This window comes from Sus scrofa, chromosome 17 (genome assembly GCF_000003025.6).
Source record: "Sus scrofa isolate TJ Tabasco breed Duroc chromosome 17, Sscrofa11.1, whole genome shotgun sequence".
NCBI lineage: Eukaryota > Metazoa > Chordata > Mammalia > Artiodactyla > Suidae > Sus > Sus scrofa.
Genome location: NC_010459.5, coordinates 51175690 through 51200515, shown reverse-complemented (window position 1 = coordinate 51200515; position 24826 = coordinate 51175690). Strand labels below are relative to the sequence as shown.

Sequence of the window (24826 nt, the reverse complement as noted above, 5' to 3'; positions counted from 1 at the left end):
CATCCTCCTCCTTCCCCTCAAACCCACATCTCCTCTCCAGCGTGTCCACATTTTCCACACATACGCCCCCCACCCCTTTCTCAGTCCAGCGCCTTAGAGCCCGTCCGGCGGGAGCCCCTGTCCACCCTCCGACCTGGGAGGGATCGCAGGCCCCGCCCCGCTCCGCCCCGCCCCCAGGCAGATGGGCGGGGCCAGGGGGAGGGGGGTCGGCCTCGGGACTAGGCCCGCGTGGCCGTTGAGGCAGACCCGCAGCTTCCCGCGCTCGGCCGCGGCAGCCCGGTCGCCGGTCCTGCCATGTCCTGGGCCGTGGTCTTCGGCCTCCTGGCCGCGCTGCTACTGCTGCTGCTGCTGCTGCTGTTGACCCGCCGGCGCACGCGGTGAGTGCCCCCCGCCCGGCTCGCTCTGCCCGGGGCTAGACAAAGGGGGCGTCGCGGCTCTCGGCTCCCGGCCGCAACCCGGCTGCAGCGAGGGGGTCGCCGAGACAGCGGCAGGCCGGCGCCGGAGCCCCATGCCCCACTCCCGCAATAGGACAGGGTCCCCTGCAGCCCCGGGCGAGCCCTTCAGAGGTGGGAGTGCAGCCCCCCGGCCCGAGGGGTTCCCGCGCTGCTCCCGGCCCCGGGGCGCGGGCCCGGCCGAGCGGCAGTTGCCGAGAGGGCATAAAGTTGGGAGACGCTCGTGGGAAGGTGCGGGAACAGGGGCCCCCGAGGGCGAGAAGTGAAGTCAGGTCCTGGCCCAGAGCGCGAGGCCAGGGACCAGCGAAGGGGTTTCAGGTGGGAACCGAGAGTCACAGGTGCGGAGTGGGTGCGGACAGGTTGGGCGTGACTCCCGGCCTCCACCTGGATGCCGCACCAACTCGAGATCAACTCTGTATCAGCCTTGCTCCTCATTCCCATTGCACGGATGGCAGAGTTGAGGCAGGGGTGGTAGGCAGAGGCCCTGCCTGACCTGGATGAAGGGGCTGGGAAGGCTCAGTATTTCCCTGTGCCTGAGAACTCAGGCCCACAAAGGGGTCTCCCTTCTGCGGAGGTTCCATAGCCTGGACACAGTAGAACCCGACCAGATGTCTCAGCTTCCTAGGCGCAGAGGTTCTCCTGCCCCATTGAGAATCTGTGATTTAGGAGAAACACTAAGACCCATCCGTCTCAAATGGCAATAGGTCTTTTGCTTTTTATAAAATGGTTTTAAAAAATAATTTGAGGAGTTCCCGTTGTGGCGCAGCGGAAACGAATCCGACTAGGAACTATGAGGTTGCGGGTTTGATCCCTGGCTTGGCTCAGTGGGTTAAGGATCCCGCATTGCTGTGAGCTGTGGTGTAGGTCGCCGACGCCGCTCAGATCTGGCGTTGCTGTGGGTGTGGTGTAGATTGGCAGCTACAGCTCTGATTAGATCCCTAGCCTGGGAACCTCCATATGCCAAGGGTGCGGCCCTAAAAAGCAAAATAAAATAAAATGAAATAATTTGAATTGTACAAGGAATACATTTGACTTAAAACGAACATTTATCGCATTATAGATAAGACTGAAGCCCTTCTAACCAGGCTTCCGATAATTCTGGACCTCTCCTGTTGATTAATTTGGGAGGAACCTTCCAGAGCTTTTTTAAAGTACACTTTTTAATTTTAGACTGGTTTTATATTTACAGAAAAGTTGTACAAAGAGTTCCCAGATACCCCCTCACACAGTTTCCACCACTGTTAACGTTTTACGTTATCATGGAACAGTCATTAAAACTAAAAAACCAGCGCTGGTCTGTTAGAATTAATCAAGCTCCAGACTTTATTTGAATTTCATCAGTTTTTCCCCTAACATCTTCTTTCTGTGCCAGGATCCCATCCAGGGTACCTCACTGCCTTTGGTTGTCATAACTCCTCAGCCTCCCAGCTCTTGAGAGAATTACTTTTATGCACATAGACGTTAAGCCCGTTAGTCCGTAGATAAGACAGGGCAGTGGAAGTGTGTGTTAATGCGTGTGTGTGCATTTAATCAGTGTCAGAAAATTCCAGAAATTTTCTGGAAACTATTTTTAAACAGTGTATTAGTGTGAATTTCTAAACAATGAGCTCACGATATTTTTCTTTAAGAGCCAGACACTTTTCCAGGTGAGATTTAAAGCCATGCATTCAATCACTTGCCTGGAAAAATTGAAAACGAAAAAGAATAAATGCATCAGATAAGTGACCCTACGGAGAAATGAATTGTTTTTCCTAAGTTGTCAGGCTTTTTAGAAGCTCTCTATAGAGTTGTTTTCAGACTGTACCCTTGCTGTTTTCACTCCAGATTTTAATTTTGACATCTATCCGTGTTGCTACGTGGTGGTCTGATTCATTATTTTGATCTTCTGTGTAATATTCCATAATCTGAATAGGTGGCAGCTTTCTTTTCCCTCTTTTATTTCTGTCTCTATCGGTGGACTTTAAAGTTGTTTTCAGCATTTTTGCTGTTGCAGACTGTGTGCTGTTGTCATCCTGTGAGCCTCCTGGTGTGTACTTTTCTCTGGCATAAGGTGAGAGCAGCCGTAACTGGATACTGGGGGAGGGGGGTAGGGTACCTGCGTGCTCAGCATATGGAAACTCTCAGGCTCCAGGAGCAAGAACAAATTGAGGCATTCCCTGGTGGTTCAGCAGGTTAAACATCTAGCGTTATCACTGCTGTGGTTCGGGTTGCTACTGTGGCTTGGTTTGATCCCTGACCCTGGAACTTCCATGCACTGTGGGTGCATGCACCCACCCCCGAGCCCCCAGAAAAAAGAACGAGTTAGCCACCCTGTGCCACAATTTCCCAGTCTTTAAAGTGGGGATGATGGTGGTAATAGTAGGTAAGAGCGGAGTTGCTGGGTTAGAAGGAATGCCAATTAAACGTTATTTTAGCTTAATTCTTTTTTTTTTTAATTTTTTTTTTTTTTAGGGCCACACTTGCAGCATATGGAAGTTCCCAGGCTAGGGGTCCAATTGTTAACCGCTAAGCCATGACGGCAACTCCTATTTTAGCTTAATTCTTGCTATCAACTCAGAGAGCTAATTTGTCTTTAGGGTGAGTTGTTGACTTTTAAACATGTGGTGGCTCAGAAATTTCACCAAATGGGTACTGGGGAGAAGTGTGGGTTGAGGGGGTGAGGAGTTCATGACAATTGAGGGGGTGATTGTGTGGATCCTGAGGAGACCCCACAGGGACCCTGATTTAGGCCCCCAGTCTCATTTTTGCCTCCCAACTTGGGAAGGGGGCACTCTTGTTACCCCCAATTTTCAGGAAACTGAGGCTCAGAGAGGCCAAGCCATTTGCCTAGGATTGGCTGGATTAAAACTCTGGGCTGCAAGAATTTTTAATTTTCAAGAAAAATGAATTTTCACTCTTCTCATATATTTTATTTATGATCTGAATGTTCGAAAGTCTTAAACCACATGATGTGAAGAGAGTCAGGTAGGCAGCTACGACTCGAAGACTCTTAACAAAGGACAAATAATCAGGTGTTAGGAAAAGAGGTAGATGAGGCTGTTGCTGTGTGGAGGGTGATCCAGAGTTTGGGTCAAAACACGCAAGGCCCTGTGCCTCCCTTGGCTGCTGACTGTATCCTCATCAACCCTCGAAGTAATATCCGTCCCTCCACCTTGGGCGAGGCTTCGAAAGGCCAAGTGACCTCCTTAAGGCCAAACAGAAGTTGCATTCTACATTCAGCTGGTTCCAAAATTCATGCTTTTCTCAGTCAAAAAAAAAAAAAAAAAAGAAGCACCACCCTGGAGTTCCCGGGTGGCTTAGCAGGTTAAGGATCCAGTGTCGTCACTGCTGTGGCTTAAGAATTTCCAAATGCCAAGAGCATGGCCAAAAAATAAAGCATTGCTTCAATCAGCTACTCTTGTCTTAACATATAACTTTTTTTTTTTTAGGTAAAAAATTTTTAACTATGAAAAATTTCAACTATGAAGTAAAAAAGAATAGTATGGATTTGACAGTTGTTAATATTTTTGAAACTACAGATATTATGATATCTCACCATTAAGTATTTCAACATGTGTGTTTAAAAAAAAACCAGTAACAATCACAATTCTATTATTCTACCTGAGAATATAAAAAATAATTCTTAAGATCATCTAGTTTTCAGTCCAAATTCAAATTTCTGCCATCATGGCAAGGAATTTTTTTTTTTTTTTTGGTCTTCTTTTTAGGGCCGCACCCATGACATATGGAGGTTCCCCGGCTAAGGGGTCGAATCAGAGTTATAGCTGCTGGCCTCCACCACAGCCACGCCAGATCCAAGCCATGTCTGTGACCTACACCACAGCTCATGGCAATGCCAGATCCTTAACCCACTGATCGAGGCCAGGGATCAAACCTGTGTCCTCATGGATGCTAGTCAGATTTGTTTCCGCTGAGCCACAATGGGAACTCCTCATGGCAAGGAATTTTAAAGCTGGCTCAGTAACTGTGAGCTTTTTCTCCTGGGAAAGATGGTGAGCTGGGAGTGGGGAGGACCTGGTTGGGAATTTGGAGTCTGACTCCTGTGCCCAATGGGGCTAATGATCTGCCATGTGAGTATCAGACCATTCTTTGTGCTTTCCGGGCCTTAGTTTCTCCATCCGTGCTCTGAGGTGGCTCCTGCAGCTGGTCTCATGCCCCAGCCACTTCACCAGGCTGAATGCATCTCTCTTCCTCTTTGGGCTTGTGTGGTTGCTGCAGGGGGTGTTGGAAGAGGTCTCCTGGGTGGGAGACCCCTTTTTTGGCGGGAACAGAGGCTACAGTGGCATCAGATGTGGGTTTCTAGTGGCACAAGGGCTGTCCTGGGCCCCTCAAGGATACAGAATTACTAGGCACAAATCGATCTCATTCCAGCATGCACTAGCCAGAGGTCACCAAGTGGTAGTCTGTGGCTGGATTCAGGCCCAGGTGGGTGTGGTGTGGACCACGCAGTACAAGGGGAGAAATCTGGGGGAGTCCACACACAAAACTCCAGATTTCCAGCTTTTCCTGAAAAATTGGAAGATCTTGCCTGGGACTCAGTAGTAGAACCTGCTCTAAACCTTGCCACAGTCCCCACCACTCCCTATTGCCTCTTCAACATGCAGCTGTTCTCTTTAGCACTGTCCTTGCTCTCCTGTTTTTTAATTATGCTGAAGAACAATTTTATGAATCTGTCAGTTACAAAAAATGGGAAAATAGCAGTGAGAGCAGGATGGCGATGTGGTTTTTCTGTACAGTGCAAGGCCGTGAGAGGGAAGAGCAGGAGACGTTTAGGGAGTCCCTTGGTTGATAATGGCAGATAGCCTGCAGATGAGCACTGAGGAAAGGATGGGTTAAGCTGTTTAAACAGAAGCTCAGGCTGTTGCAGCCCAGCTGGGCAGCACCAAGCCCCTTTGTTCCTCCATTAAATCCTCCCTGAGGCCCTGAATTGAGTTGAAACCATGAAACAGAGTTCAGGTGATCCACCCACCAACACTGCAGAACTTAATGATGCAGCGTCCGCTCTGGGCGCTCCAGAATGCGGACTGCGTGCTGGGCGCTTAACTTGCTTTAGCCCCCTTAACCCTCTTAAAGGGCTGGGAGGCAGGTGCTGCTGATTGCACACCAATTATATACATGATCCTTTCATCAGAGACCTATTAAGTGCCTCCTGGGTGCCAGGCACTGTTCTAGGTGCTCTAAGAGTTGTCTGCCTCCGTGGAACTTCCCTTCAGAGAAGGTGTGACGGTTCACGGGACACAAAGGTGGGTGATGCTCTCCATGATTTTCACAAAGTTCCGAGTGGGAGAGAGAGGCAGGATGGGTGATGGGATTGGTGGTGGGGTCTGTGAGCAAATGAGCAGCTTTTGGAGGAACTCACGTGATGGGAATGAAAGCTCTAGGGAGAATCAGAACAGGTGCCTTGGTATCAGAAGGGCAGGCGATGATCGGCCATGTGGGCAGGAGCTGGGGATGAGCGGCTCAAACTCTGCATCCTGCCACCCAGCGCCTGGCCATGCCTCCCAGAGAGTGAGAGTGTTAGTGGGCGAGGCTAGAGACCACAGACTCCAAAATAGAGCCTCCTTCGCCCTGCCGGCCTCCGGCTGAGTCACCCTGGAATGCGACCTGGGCCTGAGTTGTATTCAGAGCCCGGGGGCTGGCAGAGCTGCCAGCATATCAGGGGTCAGATGCTGGGCTCCCTGCTTCCTGCTTTTGTCTGCACCTCCTTAGGACTTCCCTGGGGAAAGATGCAAGCTGCCAGAAATAACAGCAGGCTCGCTGGGGAGCTCTGGCAGCAGTGGGATAAAAGGCAGGGAAAGGAAGCCCCCGCCCCACCCACACCCTAAAAGATGGTTTAGGGGGATATCTCAGGCCCCGCACTTGGGCAGGTCCCAGAAACCTCCCTGTGTCTGTTTCCTCACCTGCACAGTGGATGTGCACCAGTCCACTTGGGGTGACTTGGGGCAGGGGAGCTTCAAGAACGTGGGCTCTGCAGCCAGGCCCGCCTGGATTAGAAACCGGGGCCCTCCACGGTGGGCCCTCAGGCAAGTGGTGCAGCCTCTGTGCCTCAGTTTTGTCTGCTGTAAAATGGGCATGATTAGTAACTGCTCCTTCCTCATAGGATAACACAGGGCTCATGGTGCATCAGCCACTATTACTGAGGAAGGAAAATTTTGGAAAGTGTGTAGGACCTGACACACAAGTGTTATGCAGGAAGTGGCAACGGGGAGTCTTTTGTTGGTCCTGCTTCTCAGACCCGGCCCAACTGCTCCCTGGTTGCTGGGTGCCAGGCACAGTTCTACAACTCCCCTCATCTTCTGCATAGACCCATGTGGCAGTAGTGGCGTCACTCCTGTTTTACGGATGTGGGATCAGGCATGGGGAAGCCAAGTCACAAGGCCAGCCAGAAGCATGGCTGTGATTTGAAGCCAGAAAGTGTGGTGCCAAAATCGGGCTCATAACCACCAGGCCCTCCTGCCTCTTGTGCCGTAATCGCTGCTCCCGTGTCCTGTCTCTGGGCCCCGAGCTGGAGCGGGATGGTGTGCCCTGGGGCCCATGCTCTGCCAGCAGGATGCGTTACCTTTAAATGGAGCCTTCAGGAGAAGCAGGCTCACAGGGAGATGAGGTGAAAGAAGGGTCCTGGCGTGTCCCCAGCAGCCCCTCAGGATCCTGAGCTGTACCTTTGCAGGTCTCCTCAATGACAGGCTCAGAGGTAGGGTTGGGGTGGGGGAGAGAGGAGGAGGGGGTGGGCGAGGCACTTCCTAATGCCCTCAACCTCCCCTCTGGTTCTGCTTCCATATTCCCCCAACTCTGGCCCCCAAATCTAGCCAGTTTCTCCATCTACCACCTGACCCCTCCTTTGGGTTATATTAGGGGACCGTCAGACCAAGGAGGCAAGAGGCCGTGGTGGAGGAAGGGTGAAGGGAAGGGGGTCGCCCTCGGACTGCTGGGGGTGGCACAGAAGCCCCCTGTCCTGGAAGTGGGAGAGTCGGACACTAGGTCTGGCTCACGGGGACTGTGGCCTCCACTCCCACTGTAACTGCTCTCCTGGGTGGTTACAGTCGTCTCCTGACAGTCTCCTTCCTGCCTCTCACTCTTGCAACCTTTTAAAAGCATAATTGCATCACTTCCTAACTCCTGTCTCGAACCCTCCAGAAGATCCCCATCCCCTTGGTGTGAAAGCCAGATTCTCTCCTTGGCCTTCAGGCCCTCATGGTCCACAAGTCATCTCCAATTTTTCACTCCCACGTTCTCCCTCCAGCTACACCAGCTCCAGCTACACCAGCTCCTGCTGTCTTCAAAACCTCACCAAGTGGTCCTACCCCGGGGCCTTTGCACTTGCTGTTCCTGCTGCCTTTAAGGTTCTTCTCCCTGCTCTTCCTTCGGGTATTTGCTTACACAGTACCTCTGTGGATAAATCCTTTCTGGCCACCTTCTCTAAACCAGGCCCCCTCACTATCTCACATCACCCTTCTCTCATGAAATATAATTCGCATACTATATAAAACACCCTTTTAAAATACGCAATTCAGTGTTTTTTAGTAGAGTCACATGATTATGCAACCATCACCACTGTCTAACTCGAGAATATTTTTGTCACTCTGGGAAGAAACCTTGTACCATTAGCAGTCACTCTCCATCCCTTCAAACCCTGGAAGCCACGAATCTCCTTTCTATCTCCTCTCCATTGATTTGTCTTTTCCAGACATTCCATAGAAATAGAATCAAACACTACGTGGCCTTCTGTGTCTGGCTCCTTTGTTTCTGCTGCGCCACGATGGGAACGCCGACGTGTCTGGCTTCTTTGACTCAGCATGATGGATTTGAGGTTCTTCCACCCTGTGGCTTGAGCACAGTACTTTGTTCCTTTTCATGACTGAATAATGTTCCATGGCTTGAGCAGACCACATTGTGTCTATCCATTCTCCCGTCAGTGGACATCTGGGTTGGTTCCACTTGGGGGCCATGATGATGAATGCTGCTGTGAACAACAGTGTATAAATTTATGTAGGAACATATGTTTTCAATTCTTTGGGGCATGTTGCTGGGTCGTATTGTCGCTCTGTTTAACCTTTCAAGGAACGGCCAGACTAGTTTCCAAAACAGCTGCACCATTTTGCATCCCTGCCAGAAATACGTGAGGGGTCCAGTTTCTCCACATTCTTGCCAGCACTTCTTCTTCTTCTTCTTTTTTTTTTTTTCTGTCTCTTTTAAAATTATGGCCCTCTTCATGGGTTTGGGTGGCGGTGCTGTGTGTGGTTTGATTGCATTTCCTGGTGACTAATGATGCTGAGCACCTTTTCATGTGCTTACTGGCCATTTGTATATCTTCCTTGGAGAACCATCCATTCATATTCTTTTGTGCATGTTTTAATTGGGTTTTTTGTCTTTTCAGTGTCATGTTGTATCTCCTTTAGTTTCTTCATCACCCTTCTCGCTCTCTGGAATGATTTTGCTTTTTTTGTTTTTGTCTGTCTCCCCTTATTAGTATGTCAGCCCCATGAGGTCAGAGAGCTCCCCCTCATCTTCCCTGTTCATGGCTGTATCTCCAGCACCCCAGTATGGTTAGTTAATATTTGGTGAAAAAGTGAGTGAATCCACAGGGACCAGAGAAGGGGTGATTCACTCACTCACTGAGCAGACAGGGAGCTCGCTGCATCCCTGTGGTTCTGATAACTCTGAGACTAAAACAGGGCCGTAGCCTGGGTTTAGGGACCTCCAAGGGGTCTTCCATGAGTCCCAGCCCTGCAATAGTGTGAGGCCCATTTTGTGATGGGCCTTAGCCAGCCGTCCCTCCTTCAGAGGGTGGGAGGGGGAGGATGAGATGAGACATTCCTATGTCAAGGACTTGGCCAAGGCCAGGACCTGGTGCAGGTGCAATGTTGAGTTTGAGTGTATTGGTTATCTCTTGCTGCGCGACAAATCACCACACACTTGGGAGCTTAAAACAACACCCATTTATGAGCTCACACTTTGGTGGGTCAGAAGCCCAGCACAGTGTGGCTAGGTTCTCTGTCCAGAGTCTTATAAGGCTGAAATTAAGGTGTCATCCAGGCTGCCTTCCTATCAGGAGCCTCCGGGAAAGGATCTGACTGAATTCCACTCCTTGCGGTTGTGGGACTGAGCTTCCCATTGCTTTGCTTGTGGCCAGCCCAGGTCCTCTCGTGGCTTCTAGAGGCGGTCTTCATCCCTTGCTATGGAGCCCCTTCCGTCTTCAAAGCCAGAAACAAAACAATCTCCCTTAGGTCAAATCTCTCTCGTCTTTTGAGTCTCTTTTCCCAGGAAGAGCCCTGTCCCCACCTGATTAGGTAAGGCCCACTAAGAAGAGTCAGTCTTTTTAAAAGTCAGCTGTACCACCTACCCCATTCTGTGGGAGGGGACTATACAAGCTGTAGGTCGTTGTGGTCATCTTAGAATTCTGTTGATCACAGTGAGCTATAAATATGTTATTATGTCCTCAGAGGAGTCCCTCTGCTCTCACAGATGAGTTTTTGACCTTGAATATCACACACACAACCTTCCCACCTCCTGGCTGAGCTAGCTGTACTCCTGGGGCATCACCACAGGCCATGGGCGTAGCTTCTGGCCTCCTGGGATACTTGCCCTGAGAGCTGGAGAGAGGCAGCCAGGGGTCAGTGATGAGGCCAGTTCTTGCTGCCGTCCGGCCATGCTCTCCAGCCTCAGCCTTTCTCCGTGGGCATGACAGGGAGTGTGAGAGGACCAGGGCCCTGGTCCACACTGGCTCAAACAGAGAACTCTGTATCCTTATACTACTGGGTTCTGGAAAGTTCTCCTACCTGCAGAGATGACCACCTCGATTGGACCCTCTAATATGTACCAACATCAACTGGTCCCCTAGTCTATTCCCTACTCAGCAGCCAAAAGATCCTGTAAAACCCTAAGCTAAGTCATGTCCCTGCTCTGCTCCAGAATCCCGTGGCTCCCACTGCGCTCAGAGCTGCCCGCAAGGTCCCGTGTGATCTGGCCTCTGTGACCCCTCTGGCCTGGACTTCCACTGTTTCTCCTTCTTCCCTCCAGTCCAGCCACACTGGCCTCCTCACTGTTCCTTGAACACCCCAGGCATGATCCAGCCCCAGGGCCTTTGCTCTTGTTGCCTCTGCCCAGAAGCCCCTCCTCCAGCATCCACCCCCTTCAGGTCTTTGGTCAAATGTCTTCTCTGAGAAGACTGCACTCCACTTGAAACCACCCCCACGCCCTACACTCTGTCCTCTTCCCAGCTTTATCCAATGGTAATAAGTGCTGTGGCTTCCGCAGGCGCCCTGGCGAGCCCCCCCTGGACGTGGGCAGCATCCCCTGGTTGGGCTATGCCTTGGAGTTTGGAAAAGATGCCGCTAGCTTCCTCACTAGGATGAAGGAGAAGCATGGTGATATCTTTACCGTAAGTGCCTCTTGGGAGGGAAGGGGAGGAGCAGCTGGGCGGCTGATTAAACCTGGTGTTCACTGAGTGCTTCAGTATCCATTCCTACACTAACCATCCCGGGGTCCAACCAACTTTTTTTTTTTTTCCAACCCAAACTATCCAGCTTTATTAAAGATATTTTTCATAAACAATCATGGCATTTCAGGCAGGACATGGGCAGACAATCGCTAACAGTATACAACAACGTTCAAACTCCCTTTTTCCATGGACTGCCACAAGCAGCCACTGTAAGACCCACGAAGTCCTCACGTGATGCTCTGAACAGGGAAAGTTTGGGGTGCGGGTTGACACTTCACATTGAGCATGTCGTTGAACGTTTCACAAGCCGACCCCGACTTTCAGGAAACGGAAATGAAAAGGGCAGAATTATCAATCTGAAGCGCCACAGTCTAAAAAAGGAACCACGCTCTTTTGAGGGATGCCCTCTCAATGGTGACACTGGAAGGTCCACATTGCCTGACATTCTGATAACCAGCTTTGTGGGATCAGGTCCCAGTGCGTCTCTCTGTGATTAAGGGAGTCAGGTCTACGCTGAAGGTGGAGAGGGAGAAGAGGGCTTAAAAACCAGTTTTAGTTTTCCACGTCCCAAGATGGCTAATGTGTGTCAACATCCAGGAATCCCTCCTTCCTGGGAACCAAGAGAAGGTCTCAGAACTAGACGGCAAAGGTGTTTTTTCCCCATGTCAATCCAGCTTCAGAGACATTCTGTTAGTGACACGTGCGCTCCCCCCAAAGCAACAATGAAGTGTTCCATGTGCTAACAGCATAGCTTAAAAAAAAAAGTAAAGCAAAATTTTGCATTTTTATAAAACTTGATAAAAAATAGTGTTTCAAACTGTGCAGTCGCCACAAGTGCACAGTCACCAGAAATGCACACACGTTCCTTGGCATCTCCAGCACCTTCAGCTTTCTATGCCTGGTCTGTGTTGGCATCTCCATTTTCTGCAGGGTTCTTCCCATCCCTGCCAGCATCAGCTTTCCCCTCTTTCCCTTTGGGTACCTCCTCTCTCTTCCTTGCAGGGGTCTTTTTAGGCTTGGGCTCTGGCTTTGGAGGAGCAGGTGTAGCAGATAACCTTGCAGATTCTGTGGTTCGTCCTTCACCTTGGCTTTATCTCCTTTAGCGTCCGCTTCAGCCTTTCTCTTGGGCGTGGTGATGGCAGCGGTGGCCATGGGGATGCAGTGGCACGAGAGCTTTGGTCGATCCAGGGGTTGCTCTCGCCTCTTCTCCACACTGCCTTTTTTTTTTTTTTTTCCGACTGCACCCACAGCATGTGGAAATTCCTGGGCCAGGGACTGAACTCGCATCACAGCAGCGACCTGAACTGCTACAGTGACAGCACTCAGCTCACCTTCTGTATGCCCATCCAATGCTTCCCCAACACCCATCCCTCCGTTACCCCTCTAGCATTTTCCCAGCATCGAGCTGTGCAGTCATTCATTAGTATCCGATGTGTGTACCTTTGTCTAACCAAGCTCTATCCGTTCATTCAGCTTCCATCCATCTAGCATCAGCTCATTCATCTAACACCTGTCTGCCTGCCCAGTATCTAAGAAACTTTCTTCCACTTAGTACTGACCCGATATTCATGTATATATTCCATTTCCATCAAACCCCCGTCTAGCCACACATGTGTCCATCTTTCTAAACAACTATCCAACAGCTGTCTCTCCATCCATTTATCCATCATCTCTTCCTCCATCTGTCGACCCAAATTTACCCAGTGTCTTCCAGTTGTATACCTAGTAGCATCCATCCAGCTTTCATCTGTATATTGAATTTCCACCAGCTTCCATCTTCCACTCATCTGCCCATTTCCCATCCATCTGCCACTAACCCAGCATTCAGTTATCAGTCCATTCAGCATCCAGAATCTCTCCACTCAGTATACATCTATTTATATCTCTCCGTCCACCCCTTCAACATCCAAAGAGCTGCGACTCATCCATCCATCTTCCATGTATCCTTCTAACTTGCATCCAACATTCGTCCTTCAGTCTGTGTACCCAGGATCCACTTAGGGTCCTGCCGTCCATGTACCCAACATTCAGTGATAGGTTTAGTTTGCAGCCAACCTCCAGCTGCCCATCTAACATACATTCAGTGATCTGTCCTTTCATTTATCCACCCGTCTTAACAATTTATCCTATACCACGTTGGGGGATATTGGCCTTTATTTTATAAGAGAGTGTGGTTGAGACACAGCGGCATCTGGAAACAGGACGAAGGCAGTGGGTGGTTAAGAGCTGTGTGACCTCCTCCACAGACACTTGAGGGAAAACGCCGGTGCCTTTGTTGACGGCAGGATCACAGCCTTGCAGTGCTGCTTCCTTCCCGTCTTGAGCAGCATCCCACACGCAGAGCTCAGCCTCCCAGAGAAGTGGGTATGGCTTTCACATCCACTAGCATTTACCTAACAATATCCTCCCTGCCCCCATCCTTCTATCCACCTACTTCATCCATCCATCCTTCCTTCCATCCATTCATCTATTCATCTACCCCCCACACACACTTACAATGTATCCCCAGCATTTATCCACCGATATCCATTCATCCATGTATCCATCCACCCAATTAATTCGTCCATCCATCCAATCCATCCACGTATGACGCACACGCATCCACCTGCTGCCTTCAGACTCTCTCCTGACTGCTGGAGATGCGACAGTAATCCAGATAACCATGGCAAAGGCTTAAAAGGGAGGCGACTAAGAGCGTAACCTCTCATTCAGAAAGGGGTTGGATTCCAACCCCAGCTCTGCTGCTTCACCGCTGTGTGATCTTGGGCACATTATGTGCCTTCTGTAAGCCCCACATTTCAACTGTGAGTGGGTGAATGATGGTCCCACCTCACAGGGTGCTCATGAGGGGAGCTGAGGGACACGGTCTGTTGACTACCAGGCGGCACAGGGTAAGCCCTTGACCTCAGAGACCTCAGAGCCCCTGTTCATGGCTCTACTCTTCACTCCATCCCCGCCGACTTCCCAGGTGCTGGTGGGCGGCAGGTATGTCACCGTCCTCCTGGACCCACACTCCTACGACTCGGTGGTGTGGGAGCCCCGCACCAAGCTGGACTTCCACGCCTACGCCGTCTTCCTCATGGAGAGGATTTTCGACGTGCAGCTTCCACATTACAACCCCGGGGATGAAAAGTCCAAGATGAAACCGTGAGTGGCCTCAGACAGTACCCGTGGGGGGCCAGCGTGGGCAGCCGGCTTCTGCCCATGCCGTTCAAGTCCTGGGTGGGTTGCACTTGTCTCTACAACAGGTGTGCAGTCAAGACATTTTGTTTTGAGAAAACAAAAACAAAAGACAGCCACAGCGAACTGGGCTGAAGAAGAGCTCTCCTTAAGAGGCAGCTCTAATTTTCGTAGGAGGCAAGGGTTGAGGTCAGGCTGACTTAGATTCAAATCCCAGCTTTCCTACCGCCTCGCTTTGCGACTTTGGACAAGTCACCACCCTCCTCTTGGAGCCTCTCTTTCCCCATCTGTCAAATAATGGGAAGTGGTGGGGTGATTAATTTTTTACTGTTTTATTTTATGGCCACACCCATGGCATATGGAAGTTCTTGGGCCAGGGCCTGAATCTGAGCCACAGCTACGGCAACGCCGGATCCTTTAACCCACTACGCTGGGCTGGGGATTGAACCTGCACCTCCGCAGTGACCTGAGCAGCTGTAGTCGGATTCTCAACCCATTGTGCCATGGCAGGGACTTAATAATAATTATTAATATTTTTAAGTCCATGCTCTGTGGGCACCATGCATGATTTCATGAATTTTCACAGCAATGCTGGATGGAAACTTTTTATAGACTTTGTAAACTTTTATAGCCCCATTTTATAGATGAGAACACAGAGGCACAGAGAAGAGAAGTGGCTTGCCCAAGGTCATATAGCAGGTCCTGAAACGTAAGTGATAATTAAATCAACAAGGGGACCTGTGAGCACATTTACTCTGTATTCATTCAGCAGACACCTGAGGACCTGCTGGTCACCATCCTCCCTTTGAAGACACCTGCCAAATGCCAGGTGTTTGATAGGCTTGCATTTATATCTGTGTAATAGCCTTAGCGGAAGGTATTTTTATCCTTATTTTAAGAATGAAGAAACTGAGGCCCAGAGAAGTAAAGCGACTTACCCAAGGTCTACTGCTAGTGCGTGGCAGAGCTGGGATTTGAACCAGGTCTGCAGACTTGACAGCTCATTCTCCCCCACCCAAGATACTGAGGAAATAAGACTGTGCATCCACCCCTAAGGGGTGCACGCAGTCTGATGGTCATCCACAGAGATCTGTCTCCAGGAAGCATCGCCTCTGGGTCAGGAAAAGCATCTAGAAGGCAGGGCTTTGCAGGGCCAATAAAGCCGAGGAAAGACCAGCATCATGAAGTGAGCATTGATGAGAGGCAATGCTCAATCTGACCTTGGCTTTGTGGGACAGCTTCTGGGAGTATTTCTGAGCCTGAGTGTCCTGCGTCCCTGCTGTTCCGGGGGTTCCCTTAGCAACAAGAGTCTACAGCTCATTGCATCCCACCCCTCTACCCAGGGGGACCCCAGTTTCCTCCAGCGTCTGACCCCAAGAATTTCTAGGCATTTCTCACAAGCTGGCACGAGGTCATCTTGGCATGATTGCCACATCTGCTGAGGGCTACTGTCTCCATCAACAGCTAGTGCTTGGAGTAGAGTCAAATGAACCAGCTCCCATCTACTGAGCACTTACAGTGTGTCATGTGCTGAGTTAAGCCCTTTACCCACATTATCTTCATGGGTCATGTCTACTGTTTTCCTGTCCATGGAACATCCAAAAACTTTTTTTTTTTTTTTTGTCTTTTTAAGGCTGCACGGGCAGCATATGGAGGTTCCCAGGCTAGAGGTCAAATTGGAGCTGTAGCCACCGGACTACACCACAGCCACAGCAGTGCGGGATCCCAGCTGCATCTGCAACCTACACCACGGCTCACAGCAATGCCAGATCCTTAACCCACTGAGCGAGGCCAGGGATCAAGCCCGTGTCCTCATGGATACTAGTCAGATTTGTTTCTGCTGAGCCACGACGGAACTCCTCCGAAAGCTTTTATTACCTAGAAGTTCATGGAACCCCTCTGGAAGCTTTCCCATCTTGTGTACGCATGAGCTTACTCAATATAAAGGGGTCCATCCTGTTTCCAAACAGCAGATGGCGAGAGAGAGCCAGAGCATCTGATCGTTGTACTCCCGCTGTTCTTGTTGTTGCCAAAAGGTGTCGCTGTTGAACATCGGCTGCACCGCCCCATGAACGCTTCAGGTGCTGTAGTGGTGCTCTTTTGGTTTAGGTTGTTGTAGATTGTAGAGTGGCTTTTATTTTTTGGCCACACCCGCAGCATGCAGAAGTTCCCAGGCCAGGGATCAAACCTGCACCACAGCAGTGACAACACTGTATCCTTAACCACTAGCATCTTTCCTGGCATACACTCGGTCATGGCTCAACATTGACTGTATGGTGGAGGGTGGGTGCAGAGGGGCTTCTGGCTTCAGCCACATGCTGTACCAGAAATGGTCCTCTTCTCAGACTCCCGGGCACACACCACGAGGCCATATCACCAGCCAGACTCCCTTATTCCTCTTGTAGCATTCGCTCATGTCTTATAGCAGTCCTTGGTCAGGGGGCACTTAATCCAAATGTGTCTCCCTAACTTTGGATCAGGAGAAAGAGTTGGTTTCTTAGTTCCTTCTCTTCCAGAGGTCGGTGGGTTCCTTATCCAAGCTCGTGTGCCCCAAGCAGGGATGACTGCTGTGGTTGTAAATTCAGACTCTGGGAGTTCCCATTGTGGCTCAGTGGGTTAAGGACCTGACATTGTCTCTATGAGGATGTGGGTTCAATCCCTGGCCTTGCTCAGTAGGTTAAGGGTCCAGCATTGCTGCAGCCTGGGAACTTCCATATGCCGCACCAGTGGCTCTAAAAAAAAAAAAAAAAAAAAAAAGAGTTCAGACTTTGAAGTTGGGCATATTAGGGTTTCAATTCCTGTTGTGACACCTACTGGCTGGGTGACCTTGGGCAAGTTACTTTCCTCTCTGTCCCCGAGTCTCTCCATCTATAGAATAGATGTCAGAATAGTAACTGTTGTCAAAAAGATGAAATGAGGTCGTTAATGGTGCATGGCACAATAAAGAGTAACTATGGCCGCTGCTGCTGCTGATAGAAATGATAGTATCTTGCTGAAGCCCATCTCCCCAGAGTCCCCATTGCCAGTGAGGAACCGGAACCCTGGGATTCTGAGGTTTTGGGGAAAGAGATGCCTGTGTGAATATGTTTCCTCTGGAAGCCGCACTCTCACTCCTTTGTTCTTGGCCCAGGACACTCCTCCACAGAGAACTGCAGCTGCTCACGGAAGCCATGTATACCAACCTCCGCACTGTCCTGCTGGGCGACACCATGGAAACGGGCAGTGGCTGGCACGAGATGGGTCTCTTCGATTTTTCCTACAGCTTCCTGCTCAGGTGAGCCCAGTGTTGTGGGCCGGGCATTAATAGTGGCCAAGGGATCCCGGAGACTTTGTGAGTGGGAAAGCAGTTTGGAATGCTCCAAAGCAAAGGCTGCAAGATGACATTTGCATCTGGGACCGCAGTGGTCTCTTGACTTCACCTGTGAGTTGTAAAGGGATCACAGGCCAGAAAAAGGGCCACCCAGGGAGGGAGTTGCAGAATGAGGCTTCTGAGACCATCTCGCCCTGTGGCTTCCAGAGCTGGAACCTCAGTGACCAGAAAAACAAAGTGTTTGAGAGACCAACCCAGGCCTTGAACTTTTTCCCAGACCTATATTGAGAAGCCCGTTACCTCCCCAGTGTTCCTTCCTCAGCAGTGCCAGACGGTATTCTAGGCTCTGGGGATGCAGCAGGGAAAAGAGGGATGAAGTTCCAATAAAGTCCCTTGCAGAGCTGATGCTGGCGGGGGAAACAGGCAACAAACTGACAGACAGTTATGTCAGAGAGGGGCAAATAGGACAGCAAGAGCTCCATAGCCGGGCGATAGAGCGCGGCGGGCTGTTTTAACTAGACTGACAAGGAGGGCCTCCCTGAGTTCTGGCCTCGGAGCTGAGACCCGACCATATGATGCCCTGCAAGCCAAGAGTCCAGACAGAGGACACAGAGCAAGTGTAAAAGCCCGGAGGCAGGAAGATGCTTGGCAGGAGGGCTAGTGTGGCTGCGGCCTAATGAGCCAAGAAGGTGGCGGGGGTGGGGGGCTGGGATGAGGTCAGAGAAATGAGCAGAAACCAGGTTTCACAGAGCCTCAAGGCCATGGAAGGCTTTGGAATTTATTCTGAGTAAGATGCGTGACCTTGGGGGTTTAGACAGGAGTGTGATACATTGGACTTAGAGTTTTCAAAGCTCTCTTTGTTTTGTTTTGTTTTTTGTCTTTTTGCCATTTCTTGGGCCGCTCCCGTGGCATATGGGAGGTTCCCAGGCTAGGGGTCTAATCGGAGCTGTAGCCACCAACCTATGCCAGAGCCACAGCAACTTGGGATCTGAGCCGCATCTGCAACCTACACCACAGCTCACGGCAATGCCGGATCCTTAACCCACTGAGCAAGGGCAGGGATCGAACCCATAACCTCATGGTTCCTAGTCGGATTTGTTAACCACTGCGCCATGACGGGAACTCCTCAAAGCTCTCTTTGGCTGTCAGATAGACACCAGACCATAGTTGGGGCATGTGACAATGAGAGCGAAGCGGGGGACCTGTTAAGAAGCTGTAGCAGGTGCCCAGCTGAGAGAGGAGGGAGGCCTCGGCCAGGAGATGGTGAGAATAATTTGGGCTTTAGGGATGGAGTTGAGGGGACCAGGGGAGGGGTTTGATTGAACACTGGCAGAGATGGAGGAGCACAGCCACAGGCAGTGAGAGAAAGAGAGCCAGTAAGGACAGCTTGTTGATTTTTGGTGGTGCCATTAATGACTAGCATCTCATAAAAGCAGGACGTTTCAAATGCAACCCCCCCCCAATTAGAGCAACACAGTTTCAGAATAAAGGACAGGCATTCGCTGACGCATATGGGCCCCCAGGAACATTTGTGACACATGTGTTTACATACAGGTTTGGTGTGTGCTCATGCATTTAATCCTCACAACAGCTCTGTGAAGCAGGTACTTTAAAAACCCCACTTGACAGATGGGAAAATTGAGGCCTGGAGTCATTTGCCCAGAATCCCATGGTTGGGGTCCCTGCAGGGCTGGCTGTAGAGCCTGTCCTCTCAGGCACAACCCTCGATGTGTCCACTTTTCCTCGTTTCTCCCTGTCAAGGGCTGCTTGGTCTGGGTGACGCTGTTCTGGTCCACTCTGACGTCACGTGGTGGGGAGACTGAGGTCCAGAGGGGCCCAGCTAAAACCACCCAGCAAGTTCACAGCGGGGACCTCCCAGGTCTCCCAGCTCCTGCTCCCGTCCTGTGCGGGCAAAGAAGTCAACGAGAAAGCTGTGACACTGGGGGAGGTGGGGGCCGCATGGTGGCAGCTAGGTCTGTTCAGGCCCATGGTAACAGCAGGCACAGTGCAGGGGGCAGGGGTAAAATGATTCCTATGTCTTCAGGGCCTGAGGCCCGGGCTGCAGCTCCTGGTTTAGCAGGAGCCTCGGGCCTTTTCCTTGCCACCTGCAGCCCCTGACATAGAGAGGGAGCGGGCAGGTTGGATGATGCAGAGGTGCAGTTCACACAGCCCCGAACCATGAGATCCCGCTGCTTAAACCTGCAGTCTTTCCCATGTGGGCCCCTGCCTCGCTCAGAGTCACATGCCAAGTTCTAACTTTAATTCATCAGGTTTCAGCTCACCAGCCTCCTTGCTGCCCTTGCAACAGGCCAGGAACACTCCTACCTCGAGGCCTTTGCAGTTTCTGTTCCCTTGCCTAAGAATGCTGTTCCCTACTTGTCTGCATGGCTTCCGCCTCATTGCATTCAAGTCTCATCTCAAGGGTCATCTCCTCAGGGAGGCCTTTCCTAACACCGCATTTCATATGACCTTTCTTTCTCATTACCCAGCCTAGTTCCAGCTTTTCCTTTATGGCCCCTAGCGCCACCTATAGGTCATGTGGGTATTTACTCATGTAATTTTTTGATCATGTGTGTCCCGCTGTGTTAGATGTGATTTTGATGTGGAGGTGCCACAGGAAGGGCACTCACTTCCACAGCATGAAACCTTGTGGTTTTCTTGGTTTTCTTTTCTTTTCTTGCGGGGTTATTTAAAAAAATTTAATGAAATTTATTTACCTTTTTAAAAAATTATACTTGATTTACAAAGCTATGCCAATTTCTGCTGTACAACAAAGTGACCCGGTCATACATACATATACATTCCCTTTCTTATATTATTTTCCATCAGGGTCTATCCCAAGAGACTGGATAGAGTTCCCTCTGCTGTACAGTAGGACCTTGTTGTTTTTATCTATTCTACATGTAATAGTTTGCATCTTCTAACCCCAGACTCTTGCGGGGGTATTTTTCATTGCCTATTTTTGGTAGAAATTTTGTCTAAGGAAATAATTTTCTGCTCTAAGAAAAAAACCAGTGCAAGTAGGATGGCGAATGGTGACAGGTGTTTAACTGCAGTGTCGGGGAGACCACAGGGCCTGGGGAGGCCCGTCTGACCCTGCCAGCTCGTTCCTGCCGTGACTCTTGCCCAGAGCTGGTAGGTGGGGACTACAGGCTCCATGTGGCCACATGCCCTCCTTTTTCAAGATGAGACGAAGGGGGAGTCTATATTTTGTATGAATTTCCCAGAATGTTTAAATATACTTTCAGGTTGTTTTTAGGAAAGCTGTTAACCAACAGCACATGTTTGTGGACCGACTCCCGTTGGTGGGCTTCACCTTTCCAACGTGCGCCGTAGGAGACTGAGGGCGTTCGTCTGGGGAAGAGGGACCCGGGGGCTTCCACGTGTGGAGGAGGAGGAGGGAATTCCTTCTGGGCTGATGCTGAGGCGTCAGTCTGTGCCGCCAGTGGGCTGGACTCTGGAGGGAGCTGGCGGCTGTCCTGAAGGAGGGGTTGCCTCCCCTGCCCAGTGGGGTGGGCACATGTTGCACTCGCTGTCTCTGGGCGCATGGAGGCCAAGACTGGGTGAGGGAAGCTGAGTGGGATGCAGGGCAAAGCTGGGACCGTAGCTGGGATGGCTGAGCTCAGAGTCATGGCGACCCCATATTTCCTCTTAAGATCAGTGTTCTGGGGATTAAGTTCTGATTATCTGTGCATCCATCCACCCTCCTTCCCGTCCGTCCGTCCATCCATCGATAGGACACTCACTGAAGACCTGCTCTGGGCCTGCGCTGAGCAGGCGAGGAGCAAAGTGGGTAGATACGGCCTCCCTCGGCCCCATCCTCCCTCATTCCGGCTTCCACCCTCTCCTCAGGAGCATTCCTCTTCTGGGAGATCCAGAACTAGGAGGACCTGGGGGGGGGGTCTCTCTGCAGAGCTCCTGGCCCCTCCCACCACAGGGAAAAAGTGACAATCTGTGGTTTCCCTCCCAGGACCGAGGCTGGGCTCCTGCAGCACTGAAGAGCCGCTGATGGCGAAAACGTTTCCCCTGAGAGTGTTCCTGTGGGTGGGGTGTGTGTGCGTGTGGGCACGCACGTGTGTGTATGTACACACACGAGGGCCCACACTTGCTCCTCTATCTCTTCCTTCCTCTGTACCCCCTGCTGGGCCCTGTCCTTCTCCTGCTCAGACCCCTCGGGGCCCTTGAGGTCAAGGCCACCCTTCTCACCCTGGAAACCCAGCCCCACCTGCCCTGCGTGACAGGCTCTGCCAGCTCCCAGGCCGCTCCACCCCATCCCCTCACCCTTCAGTGCCAGTACCTGGGCCCGTGGCACCTGCAGCTCTCTGACCCTGTCACAGTTGCTTCCATGGCTCCGGGCCTTGGCCCAGCCTGTGCTCTCTGCCTGAACCCCTGTCCCCTGCTCATCCTGCAGGTCACAGCTCAGACTCTGCTTCCTCCGGGGAGCCTGCCCTGACTGCCCCTCTGGGGGCGGGAGCCTCCCTTCCTGATTGGTGCCCCGTCTCGCCCCACTGCCTGTCCCTCTCTGCTCTGCTCACCAGCCTCCTCGCAGCTCCTCACACTCCTTCCTGCCTCGGGGAGCTTGACTCTTCCCTGTGTCTCGGATCCTCCCTCTGCTTCCCAAGCTGGCTCCTTCCCATCCTTCGGCGAGCACCAGCTGCTATGCGACTGGTCTGCGCACGTCTCCCTCTGTGTCCCACACTAGACTGCTGGCTCCATCAGGGCTTGAGGGTTTTGTCTGCTTTCCTCACTGCTGACTCTCTGGCTCAGAACGGGCCCTGTCACATGAGAGGAAAAGTAGGTACTCCTTTGGCGTAAGAATGAAGAAGAGCTTGGCAGCTCTGGTAGGCTCTGGCTGGCAGTATCCAAAGACGCCCCCTGACCAGCTCTTTGCCGCCCCCAGAGCTGGCTACCTGACCCTGTATGGCGTTGAGACACCGCCATGGACCCAGGAGAGCCAGGCCCAGGACCGTGTCCACTCAGCCGACGTCTTCCACACCTTCCGCCAGCTTGACCTGCTGCTCCCCAAATTGGCACGTGGCTCCCTGTCAGTGGGTAAGCACCGTGGGGGCCTTGGTGGGTGGTGGGGCTGATGAGGGACCTAGAGAGGAAGTCCAGGGTTCGATCCCTGGCCTTGCTTAGGATCTGGTGTTGCCATGAGCTGTGGTGTAGGTCACAGATGCGGCTTGGGTCTTGATTGCTGTGCCTGTGGTGTAGGCCTATGGCTACGGCTCCAGTTCGCTCCCAAGCCTGGGAACCTCCATATGCTGCAGGTGCGGCCCTAAAAAGAAAGACAAAAAAATAAAATAAATAAATAAATAAAAAGATTTAATTTGCTTTAAAAATTTTTACAAGTAGTTTATGCGGGTTATAAGAAACTCCAGCCACATAAAATAATTTACAGGGAGCAATAAAAGAATTCTCTGCTTTCTTGCTGTCTCAGCCCAGTACCACCTCTGCCTTCCACACATGTGGCCATTATTACCAGCTTGGAGTGTATCCTGACACAGATTTCTCTAAAAACACACACACATATACATACAAGCTGTGTTTTATTGTTATTTTTAAGGTTTTTATTTTTGTTTTTCTGCACCCATGGCATGTGGAAGTTCCTGGGCCAGGGGTTGCACTTGCGTCCCAGTAGTGATCCCAGCCACTGTAGTGACAACAGCAGATCCTTAACCCACTGTGCCACGGGAGAACTCCTTAAGGTTTTTTATTTCTTTTTTTTTAACTGAGGTATAATTTACATATAAGAAAGCACACATGTCTGCACAGCGGAAAGGTAAATCTAAATTTTTCATGCCCTTTCCCAGTTAAAATCCACCCCCAGAGGTAGGCACTATATAGATTTCTTTCGCCTCAGCTTAGTGTTACCTGTTCTTGAAAAGGAAAAGAATCATACAACACGTGCCCTTTCATGTCTGTAAGATTCACGTGAGGTGTCGTATGTATCAGTAGTTTGTTCTTTTTGTTGCTGTGCCGTAGTTCATTAGAGTAATAACCACAATTCGTAATCCCTTCTAGCTGATGGAGCCCTGGGTGGTTTCCAGTTAGGGGGTATGAGTTACATTCTTGTACATGTCTTTCTGGGCACACGTGCCTTCCTTTCACTTAGTTATTGGCCCTGTGCTTTGATAACATCGGCATAGCACGCTGGAGGAATTGTTCTGCCACTTAGAGTTTTCAGTGAACTTTCCACATTGGTTTGTAAAAACCCATGTCATTCATTTTCATGGCTACAGACAGGACTCTGTACTGGTAAGAGCTTCGTGCCGGGTTCAGAGCCAGGGCCATAGGAACCAGTGGGCTGCTTTCTCCCCAGGCCACTGTGCCTCAAACTTCCCCAGTGAGAAGACTCCTCTGGGGTCCTTGTTTTTTGTTTTTGTTTTTGTTTTGGCTGTCCTCTTAGCATACAGAAGTTCCCAGGCCAGGAATCAAGCCCATGCCCCAGCAGTGACAGCCCTGGATCTTTAATCTGCTGAGCCACCAGGGGCCCTTGTTAATAAGACAAGTCCGCAAGCTCCATCCCAGTCCATCTGAATCTGAATCTCCAGGGAGGCTGGGAAACGACGTGTTTGGCAAGTACCCGGGGAAGCTTAAGAAATACTCTATGTCCTGGTCTTCGACACTTTCAGCAAGACCCCTACTCTGCTGCTTCCTGGTGATTTGGGACAAGTTACTTTACTTCTTTTTGCTTGAGGTCTTTTTTCTGGAGGGCAGGCAGTGGTTGATAGAGAATCTGAGTTCTGGTGGCTTGAGGTAGTTGACTGGCTCTTATGTGTTCTCTCCGTGTGTCAGTCATCCCACCTGTAAAATGGGGCGAATGGTAGGATCCTCTCAGAGGGGGGCTGTTAGGATTGGCTGGAGAAAAAACAAACCAAACCAAAAAACAAACAAACAGAAACCCCCACGCTATTCTGTGAGCACTTTCTGTGTGCCAGACACCAGCACTGTCTCAGTCAGTGCTCACAACAGCTCATTATCCCATTTCTTTTATTTATATATTTTAAAAAATCAAACTTGTAACACATTAGATTGTTTAAATTACAAGACGTCTTAGATGTTTTAGCTGTGATAGATGATATAGATAGTAAAAAGTAATAATACTCTCCCAAGCCCAGGTTCCTATGGAAACTAAGGTTAACATGCTTATATATCCCTTCCCAGTGTCTTGTAGGGATGCTCTATTTTGAAAATGGAGACAGATACACGTATTAGAGTATCACTGTATATATTTCAAAAAGGGATCTTATCTGTTATCTGCAACTTATTGTCCTTAACCTAACAACATAGCTGTGCATTCTCTCATGTCAATTCAGACATCTTCTAGAGACATTGACCAATGCAGTTAGATATGAGAAATCAATTGCCAGTATAAGAATGAGTAAAGAAGAAATAAAACTATCCCTATTTGCAGATAATCTGATACTATACCCAGAAAACCCC

The 24826-nt window shown here is 50.6% G+C and overlaps 1 protein-coding gene and 1 pseudogene across 2 annotated transcripts in view; one reads left to right on the top strand and one right to left on the bottom strand.

Moving 5' to 3' along the window:
- Window positions 1-24826, top strand: part of PTGIS (prostaglandin I2 synthase) — a 47365-nt gene continuing 22539 nt past the window's right edge. Inside the window, exons 1-5 of one of the 2 annotated variants that reach the window (XM_005654247.3) lie at window positions 1-377; window positions 10707-10830; window positions 13859-14037; window positions 17201-17344; window positions 22281-22432. In XM_005654247.3, coding sequence (XP_005654304.1) covers window positions 295-377; window positions 10707-10830; window positions 13859-14037; window positions 17201-17344; window positions 22281-22432 — 682 coding nt within the window. In that variant the 5' untranslated portion in view covers window positions 1-294. The remainder of the gene's footprint in view (window positions 378-10706; window positions 10831-13858; window positions 14038-17200; window positions 17345-22280; window positions 22433-24826) is intronic. The other variant, XM_005654248.3, reaches the window with a different exon arrangement.
- LOC106506037 lies at window positions 10837-13852 on the bottom strand (annotated as a pseudogene).